Source organism: Emydura macquarii, unplaced genomic scaffold (genome assembly GCF_026122565.2).
Source record: "Emydura macquarii macquarii isolate MOO-44397 ecotype Brisbane River unplaced genomic scaffold, CSIRO-AGI_Emac_v2 contig_2481, whole genome shotgun sequence".
NCBI lineage: Eukaryota > Metazoa > Chordata > Testudines > Chelidae > Emydura > Emydura macquarii.
The window spans coordinates 312,038-321,900 of record NW_027132618.1 but is presented as its reverse complement, the minus strand read 5'-3'; the positions used below and the strand labels follow the sequence as shown (position 1 = coordinate 321,900).

General features: G+C 38.9%; 1 protein-coding gene across 4 annotated transcripts in view; it reads right to left on the bottom strand.

Annotated features, from left to right (window-relative positions):
- Positions 1-235: 235 nt before the first annotated feature.
- Positions 236-9,863, bottom strand: part of MIER1 (MIER1 transcriptional regulator) — a 68,165-nt gene continuing 58,537 nt past the window's right edge. For all 4 annotated transcript variants that reach the window (XM_067563337.1, XM_067563338.1, XM_067563339.1 and 1 more), the window contains exons 11-13: positions 7,311-7,438; positions 6,263-6,402; positions 236-3,556 (exon numbers count right to left, since the gene is read on the bottom strand). In XM_067563337.1, coding sequence (XP_067419438.1) covers positions 3,231-3,556; positions 6,263-6,402; positions 7,311-7,438 — 594 coding nt within the window. In that variant the 3' untranslated portion in view covers positions 236-3,230. The remainder of the gene's footprint in view (positions 3,557-6,262; positions 6,403-7,310; positions 7,439-9,863) is intronic.

The following is a 9,863-nucleotide window of genomic DNA, read 5'->3' as shown; positions in this document are numbered from 1 at the left end:
TCACAGAAGTTGGTCTCAAATGTGGAGACTAAACTCAGTAATTAAACTGGAAAACAGAGGGGATTTCTCTTGTGGTATAAGTGCAAATCTCATCACAATCTTAACTATGGAGTCACCACCAACTCCTCTGTAAGACATGTCTATACATTTGCATATCCTTCGGAAGCACAGCTATTCACTCAATTAAAAGTTCTGCTCTGAATTTAAAAATCTCAATAACTGCATACACAGACAATCCATTTAAAAAAATATTTTAATAAGCTTTTCCAGAATTGCAGACAGGGAATGGGGAAAGGATAAGGGAATTACTAACAGTGCAAAATTACTATGCGTGAAAAAAACGTATAAAAACTAATTTGTAAATTTTTAAGGTTTGTTTTTTAAAATATCGCTTTAAATCCTTTATAAAGCCCAACAAAGGTTTGTTCTGTTGAACTGAATTTTTGATTCAGGCTGCACTCATAAAGCACTTCATGAACCAGGACACCTGCTCCCAGCTGGATACATCATGACAGTGCTTGAAAAATGTAGTAAATGTTACACATAAGCTGCTGTCTTTTCAATGTAGTTGGAAGCCGGTTCAAATATTCCTTGGTTCCAAACCGTACTAAATGTTTCTGAAACGAATCAAGTTACTATATTACTAGAATTTAAATAGTACTAGTGCAATGACTTATCAAGTTATAGTGGCTGCATTTCGAAGAAGGTGAACCAAATATTGTATAAAAACACCTGCATAAAACAAAATGCAAATTATAATTAAATACTTATTTAAGAATAGCTGAGCATTACATATTAGATGAGTATGGAATGTCAGATCTCTTTAGGCATACGATAAAAAGATTAAAAACAAATCAACATTTCTGAAAATGTACACAGTGCCATATTTTACACACAAGCCTGAGACAATTATAAACTCTCCGATAAAATGTTTTTGCAAGTATTTCCAACTTGCAAACAAAAAATCCATACAAATAATAATTTAAAATAGGATTCTGATTAAAAATGTAAAGATCTTTAGAAGCACCGCACTGCCTTCATTCGGAAACTTTCTAAATACCATCTTTGATATGACTTGATACTTTGGATTTCTGTTGAACCAAATTTTAATATTTACAATGCCATCTTTCTAAAGCAATCACTCCACAAGATTAATGCAGGCCATAAATTAAACAATCTCTTAATTATGCCTCTCTGTATAAACTGCTATTTAATTTTAGGTAGATTAATGGCAACGTCATAATGTCTGCTGAACCAGTTAAAACAGATCATCTAAGACATTGGAGAACAATGAGCTAATTTCATACCCAACACAACTAATTAAACCAATGGAGTTACACCAGGTCTGAATTTGGCTCAGTGTATTTAACTGCCTCATGCAAAGCAAAAACTGTTTTTAAAAAAAAAAAAGTTGTGTGTTTTTCTAAGTCAAATAGGTTTGAAACCACATGACCATAATTTTCAAAGTGAAGCTCTGAAGATACATAAACTTTTGAAGAACAGCAGAAATAACCAAGTAAAAAGGCAACAGTATATTTGTAAAACCACAGAAGTAGAAGATAAGTATAAATTATACAATCAGGGCAATGTTTCCTATGGGTTTCTTTACACTATTTTGTGTAGCTGTGGCTAAAAAGAACTGGTACTGTAAACTTTGTAAACTTTCTACTTCACAGACATAACCCCGCACCTCAACAAATTTGAGACATTTACTGGGAAAGCTAGAAAGAACAGATTTAGCACACCCCTCCCTTGATAAGGGTTTTACTTTCTAGCACCTTCTCTTAAAAATAGATACCAAACCTACAATCACCTCTTACATATATACATGTATATATGTATACATACATGCTGTGCCAACTATGTACATAGATGCTGCTTCTGCACCCGCTGAAGTAGTCAACAGTATGAATCCCAGTGGTTCACAGGGATGCAAGATCAGGCCCACAGTAACCAGCTGTGCATTAATTCCTAATTTATGCAACCAGTATCACTTGATCCATTTCCTACCCTTTCTGTGGTCAGTGAAATATACAAGATGTATTAAAAATCATCAATGAATGACCTTGGCTAACAAAGTTTTAACATATTTAAACATTAGGCTGAAATTAAGCTTTTTTCTTACCTCAAAAATAAAATTTGAAAATGTATAAGAAAAGCAAGAAAGTTTGTGCAATAAAAGCATCATGCTTAACTCCAACATTCTCAAAATCACTATTTGTCCTAAGATAGAAATTTGAAAAGTCAGATTCTCATAATTATATGACTGCTTTAACCATTCTGAAAACAATTTTAATGGTTTACAGTTTTCTGAGAAGAAACCATGACTTGGTAATAACTACAGAAACATTTAAACATTTGTTTTTAGTGTGTTTTTTGTTGTTTTTTGTTTTTTTAAGAAAGGCTTTAACAAAATAAAATGAAGCTGACATTAGACCCAGAATATCTATTCTCTCATAAAAGTTTACCAATTGTACAAGTTAAGAAAATTATACAAGCTTTTGTTTTAAGAAAGGACAGCTCAATCAAGACATAAGTACTGTAAAAATCTTTCAAAGGCTACAAAGAAATCTGGAAAAATACAGAACGTATTTCTTTAGCCCAGATAAGAATATGGAAGACATCATTGATGTCAACAATTTTACATATACAAACCTGACTTGGTTTATTTTTTTAAACTTCTATATATAAAAATAATCGTGCTCCGAACTTTCAGGATTCATAGGGGTTCCTTAATTGTATAGCACTTCTCTTCATCTAGACTGAATGAACATCTCTGTACCTGCTCCTTCCTTGTGTCTTGGAATTCTAAATTTCACATCAACCACTTGTGACAATTTGAAATTTGAACCAGTCCTCCTCTTTAAAAATGTGATTTGTACAATAGTACAGTCTCTACCAACAATTTGAAGAATGTATATAATAGAAATTTCCTTAATATAGTAAGCAGGAAATGTGGTCACTATACAAACAAGTTTACGGATTCATTTCTCATACACCTTAAAATACCTAAATGTTGCCAAAACAGTAGTAGCCCATAGCTCTGGGAAACAAAATATTCCAGTTCTGCATTTCAGGCCTGAAAAGCAGCAGAACTTCAAAGCCAGCTAAAAGGTATAAGAAAAATCTCAGATTGCTTCAAGGAGTTTGATTTTATAAGGTAACCCATCAACCCTGAAAATTTTAGGCACCCCAGAATTTACTCCAAGGAATAAAATGAGCTCCCATATTCAGTCATCCAAAGTCTCTAGTTCTTCAAACTTCCCATGTGATATTGCTTCTTGAAAAAATTCTGAGGAACCTGGACTCTCTTTTCCATTGCTGTTGATTCTTCTTCTCTTTGCGGGTCTTTCATTTTTTTCTTCAAAATCATTTTCGTTTCTTACAGCTGAATGAGCAAGTTTAGGGTCAATGGAAAGGTTGTCAGTTTCATATCCATTTGTGTCCAGATCTGAGAGGGGCGTTTTCTTGCCACCTGTTGGTCCATTCACATGCAATCCTTCAATTTTTACTTCATCTTTACTTGATACCTCACCTGGCCCATTAGTGGATACACCTGCATTACAGAAGAAATGTGAACGAGACATTAAGCAATTTCTAACAATCAATAAAATAGACCCTTATTCAGTTCCATAAAAACTGAAAGCCAATCTTCAGTATAAGCATCTTCAATTATGACACATTACAAATTTATTGCCATTCCAAGATGTCTATCCCTGAAGCCATGATAAGCTATAGCTGATATACAGACTCAACAACATCCTATAGAATTCAGCAGTACTACAATCTAGTTTGGATACATATGCCTAAGATACCACAGATTTCTCAGTCCTTTTATAAGATTCATGCCTATATCAACCTGAGAAAAGTTAATTGAATAGTTTTCCTTCAGACTGCAGCACTCATTCTAAAGTGCAAGGAAACTCCTTCCTCAAAAATCCAAATTGTTACTTTATCTAAATACTGTAAGGTGAAAGCAATACAAGGAAACTGATCCACCATGAAGACAGTGTCAAGTTTCTGTGCCTACCCTACAGTGACTAGCAGTTAAGGAAAAAATACACCTAACCCTGACAGGAGGTATGAGAGACTCTCAGGTCCATCTCTTGTGCAATAAAGGAGCTGCTGATACTCATTTATTTTCCACAAGACAGTAGAATCCTACTCCCCAACATTACTTAGCAGGGGATGATTGATAGCTTTTGTTCTTAACATCCACAGTTGCTTAATGCATTCTTTTAAAGATATTGGAAAATGTTTTAAACTGTTTTCTGTTAATATACCTTGATTTAAAATGATCTAATTAAAATGCTTTTCTATGCTAAAAAGGGCTTCACAATGAGTGTGGAGCTTCATGTTTATTGTGTCCTGTGGAGTTCCAAATCAAATATGTGCAATTTATAATTAAAAATTTTCCCCCCTAATTGCCAGCCTGAAACTTCAACTTGGACTCTAGAAGTCAAACTGGATTCTTCTCTTCTTGCACAGGACCCTGGTAACAGAGGCTCTGCAGGCCAAACAATATCCTCAGATGCCACGTGCAATGTATTTTCTCCAAATTATGCCTTCAGTAACATCAGTTAAAATCTCTGTCTTCGCTGAGTTTGACTGGCGTTGGATTTGGAAGTTAGTAAATATTTTTTATTTTTGTTGGGGCACTGTAACTTGGGCACAACGATGAAAAGACTCCAGCTCTCTCACACAGTTGTACTGGCTCTGAAGGGCTAAGTGCACAAGATGATTTCTGTTTGTAAACTCCGCAGATAAGACTGGCATGTGGGGGGGGAGAGGATCTGTGGAATAACAAGCTGCCATTCTCACATAATCATTTTAAAGATTTAGAGCTAAGAAATGCTGCTTACTTCAATTTGCAGGTGAATCAAAAAACAAACCTATGAGAATCAGAGCTGCTTAGTTTCTTTTTTATTCCACTTTAAAAAAACGTTATTTCCTTATGCAAATGAAATTCATCTGGGAAAAGTTAGAAGCTTTTTCCAGCAAAATTATCAGAAGTAAAATACTCATATTAGTCCATATATGACAGGATCTAGGGAGCCAGCAGAATTTATTAACTCTGTAGTCACACACGAAAATCTTTATCTCAATAATTGTATGAAAACTGGCAATATGAAATTGAGCAGCTTCACAGTATTCTATATATAAATGTCTAAAATATATCTCATCTCCGTTTAACTTTGTCACTTGTTAGAAGTTCATTGACTGAGCTCAGCCATCATATTCATTTATGCATAAAGCTCACTGTGAATATCAGTTCTGCAAATTTTAATCCATCATGACTTTATTCTTTACAGTTTGATCACAAATATTTGACTGATTCAACTTTGTAACAGGAGAAGATATCACATTTAGGAATCAAATAGCAGCATATGCATCAGGAGGATTTAAATCCTTTCAGTGCTAGCTCACAAATACAGCTAACTTCCTAGACTGCTTCCAATATAACAGCATGTGTGTATGTCTCTCTCTACCTTCTGTATTCTACTTGCCAGTTTCTTTTTAAGTGTCTGAACAGGGAAGGTTGTACTCTGAGATGAGAACAAGCAGCTGACAGATTCTCCCCAATTAACCTTCTGTGCAGCATGTTGCTCAACTTCTTGGGGCTTCCTTCCTGATTCCATGGTCAATATGATTTGGCCTCCCGCTCATACCCCATCTTTCCTCCTGCTGGTGCCTTCACTTCCGAACAATTGGAGAAGACTGGTCCATATCCTCCTCCACCCACACCTGTCTTCTCTCTGAATGCCTATTACCCTCTTACTCTCGTTGCTGCCAGTCCTCCAAGACCCAAATACTGGTAAGTTTAGCAGGTTAGTTAACTCTGCTTCTGATGCATCACCTGAAGCAAGCAGTGGAGAAGTTTTAACTTGTCACATGTCAATATGGTCTCAAGCCTACATTTAACTTTAAAGTCTATGGAATTACTCAGTTAAGCACCTGCACAGATGTGGTAGGATTGAGTATGAAAAGGTTAAAACATTTAAGAGGAAGAAAGTAAAACTCGCCAAACATTTTGTATGAAAATTAACGTGCAAATATGGCCTTTTCATTTTGTAATTTACCACCGATACCTTGTCAGAATCCCCTGAAATTAAGACATTTCAATGGTTCTCTCTCTTCCCATTAAAAATATATATTGAATTCCTCTTACAACTTTCCAGCACATTTCCAACGTTGCTCTGTGGGTGCAACTTCTTTTATAAGTGAGGGAAATGGGGGGGTGGGAAAATCAGTGTTTACTTACCATTCTGATTACTGTTGCTAGTTGTGCTATCCTCCCTCTCAGACTGGCTTGTGCTGCTGTTGGAGGTTGTGGGGGGAGGAGAGGGAGCTCGACTGGAAGCAGCACTTTCACTTTCATCTAAAAGACGGTCCATGTAATCCCTAAAAATGAACACATCGGTTTTGCTTTTTAGAAGTTGGTTGTGTGCATTACACACATACACACACCCACCCCGACACCCCTCCCCCCACTCTTTTTAGACCTGCTTCAAGTATTCAGGCGGTACCTTGCACAGACAGTTAACTTTATAGTCTCCTTACACTGATTTTGATTCTCCTGTTATTTGTCTACAGCGCAGAAGGAAGGGGGCAATCAGGGGCCCCGGAGAGCCCTTGGCATGAAGGGTGTGTATACAGGGAGTCCCTGAAACTGAAGGGGATGGGAGGGTGGCATACAGGGAGCTTTTGGGGAAGGGAATACTGAGGAACGCAAGGAGTTCCTCCTGGCAGTGTGCAATGCACTCAACCTAGAGAAGCAACAAAACGTGGCACCATCTAGTTAAAAACTGAAAATAGTTACCCTGCAAACATTTCAATTGAAATGTAAACAAACAGGCGTTGGCTGTGTGTGCACATTATTATTTGTTGTCTGAATATTCAAGTGAACAAGTTTATTGGGATGAATGTTTGCCAAAACAACAAATTTGACAAAACTACCGCAGAACACTTGCAGAAAGCCCATTTGAAATTTGTGATTGCGATTTGTTTGCATAAAACATTCATCAGTGAGCATAGCTGTAGAAATTGTGATCTGTTCTGACAGTTCACAAAGAGAAAACATTAAATGAATTGTTCAGTGTAAGTGGTTAGCCCTAATGCTAACAAACGGTATATTTTTAGCGATTACGTGGAACTGATTACATCTCTTTTCCCCTTGGCTGGTGGCCAGTTTCCTACTGGAAACAGAAATTATGGCGTAATCAAGTTCTTACTCTATTTTAGAAGAAAGCAGTATTAAGGAAAGACAACTGATCTTACATGTATGAAAGAAAAAAAATAGTACAGCTTACGTCACACCAGGATGAAGATTGTACTTCTTTTTCCCAAATCGGGTCTGCTGCGCAAAGAAGTCATACCGCTCTGATTTTTTCCACATGTAATAAAATGCCACACACTCGCCAACAGATCTTGTTCGTACCTGTGAAATAGGTGCCACACAAAACATTGATGAATCCAAACTGTCTGCTAGAGACCATGGGACATATTATACTTTGGGAGTTACAGGCTAAAGGTATATAAAGTAATAAATGGTACAAAGAAGGTAGATGAGAGCTACATGGGAGACAGATTATCCCACATCTGCCTACAGGAGGGGTCTTACACTTTCCTCAGCAGCATCTCGTGCTGGCCACTGTCAGAGAGGATAGCGGGTCAAACCAGAGGTCCATCTAATCCAGTGTGGCAATTCTTACGTTCCTGTGATATACTTTTCTTGCATAATTCAGAAATATTCTGGTAGTTATTTTTCCAGATAAAACTAAATGCCAAATCCTGATTTTGATAAATTAAAAAAAGGAGCAAGTTAAACAGGGAAAGAGAGTTTGCTTCCCCAGCATATGCCTTTGCATTCAAACATTAAATCACAATGGCAGAACATTTCTGTGAATGTTCATTATCCACACATTTCAATGAGTGGTTTAGCTTAAGGAAACATAAGGGGGGTGGGTCCAGGTGGAAATGAACGTGCCATGAGCAATCATGGCATACTACCAGTGCAATTATCATGCAAATACAACCTAAGAATCTACATGGGGAACAAATATTGAATAATGGGCACTTCAGTCTAGCAGAAAAAGGTATAACATGATCCAATGGCTGCAAGTTGAAGCTAGACAAATTCAAACAGGAAAGAAGGTGCAAATTTTTGACAGTGAGGGTAATTAACCATTGGAACAGTTTACCATGAGTTGTGGTGGATTCTCCATCATTAACGATTTTTAAATCAAGACTGGATGTTTTTCCTAAAAGATACACACCTAGGAATTATTTTGGGGAAGTTCTATGGCCTGTGATATACAGGAGGTCAAACCAGATGATCACAATGGCCCCTTCTAGCCTTGGCATCTATGCTAAATAGAGAACTACTTTATTTCAGCACTGAGCTGAAATAAGTCCAGTGGTGACAGGAGGCATATGCTGCAGGGAGAGCACTCACAAGTGAGCCTTGTCTACACTACCGAGTTTTGTCGACACGAGTTATGCCGGCGTACAGCCACCGCTGTAATTAAACTGCTGTTGCATGTCCTCAATATGCTCCTTGTGTCAGTGGAGTGCACTCACACTACCAGCCCTTGCATCGACACAGGCAGTGGTGCACTGTGGTAGCTATCCCACTGTGCAACTGCAAGCAGGGTGTTTTGGGAAGGGCTTGCAATGCCTCATGGGACAGCCACAGCGTCACATGATGATTTCTAAATCCCATCATTCCATGGGCATCCTACTAGTTTGACACCCGCTTTTCTACTGCCCTGTCAGCCACACTGACCTTGCTGAACACAAACACAAGAAGCCCACAGAAGTGTGTGTGGGTGGGGAGAGTGAGAGACAGGGAGTGAGTGAGTGTGTGAGAGACAGAGACAGTGAGTGTGTCCGCATGCTGCCTCTAAATTCAGACAGCAGCCGGAAGCAACCAATCCTGAGGCAGAAGCTGGTGCACAGATAGCTGGTGTCCCCCTGCCCTGCCCCCGCAAGCTCAGCGGAGACCTCTATACTGGCGGGAGGAGGCGAACACCCCAAAATCAGCCCGCCTCCCTCCCTGGCTCTCCATAACACATCAGTCCCCCCACTTCCCCCAATAGTAGCTCATGCTGCCCGCATGCCTGCCTTAGGAGAGCAGAACTGATTCTCTCAGCATTCTCCCACAGCCTCCTCTTACCACAGACTAGGAGAATGATCCACCCCCTCCCACTGCAGTCCAGGCAGATATGTTTGTGGCTGGGAGCTGGCATGCTGAGTTGGGCAGTAGCTGTGTGAGCTCTCCATGCTAAGCAATTTCAAAACTTCCTGGGGCTTTGAAAGGGGAGGGGCGCATGCCTGGGTAGCTGGAATGCAGGGCAGCGCAGCAGAGTTCAAAACAGTGAGCAGAGAGTCAGGGTGGGCATTGTGGGATAGCTCCTGGAGCCAAGTTATGGCACACAGCTACACTAATGCTTTGTTGCTTTATGTTTGTCACAAAAAGCGCTACGCCTCTTCTCCACGTGGTTTTATTTTGTCACCAAAGCAGGGGAGTTTTGGCAGCAGGGGGAGCATTGTAGTGTGTACACCACCAATTCTGTCGCCAAAAGCTGACTTTTGTCACCAAAAAACCTTGTAGTGTAGACCAGTTTCTATTAAAGGGAATGATTTATGGAGCAGCTTTCACACCCCTAGGAATGCAGTGGGAACCACCTTTAGGAACTTGGGACAGATGATGTTATGTGTCAAATGCTCATTTGACTTCACATTTTACACCAGCTGAGGATCTGCCTTAGAGTCTGCAGGTGGGGCGGGCAAAAACACGTAATGGAGAATTGTAGAAAGCAGGTTCTGAAGTTGCCCTCTTATAAGTTTTACATATGCTTTGA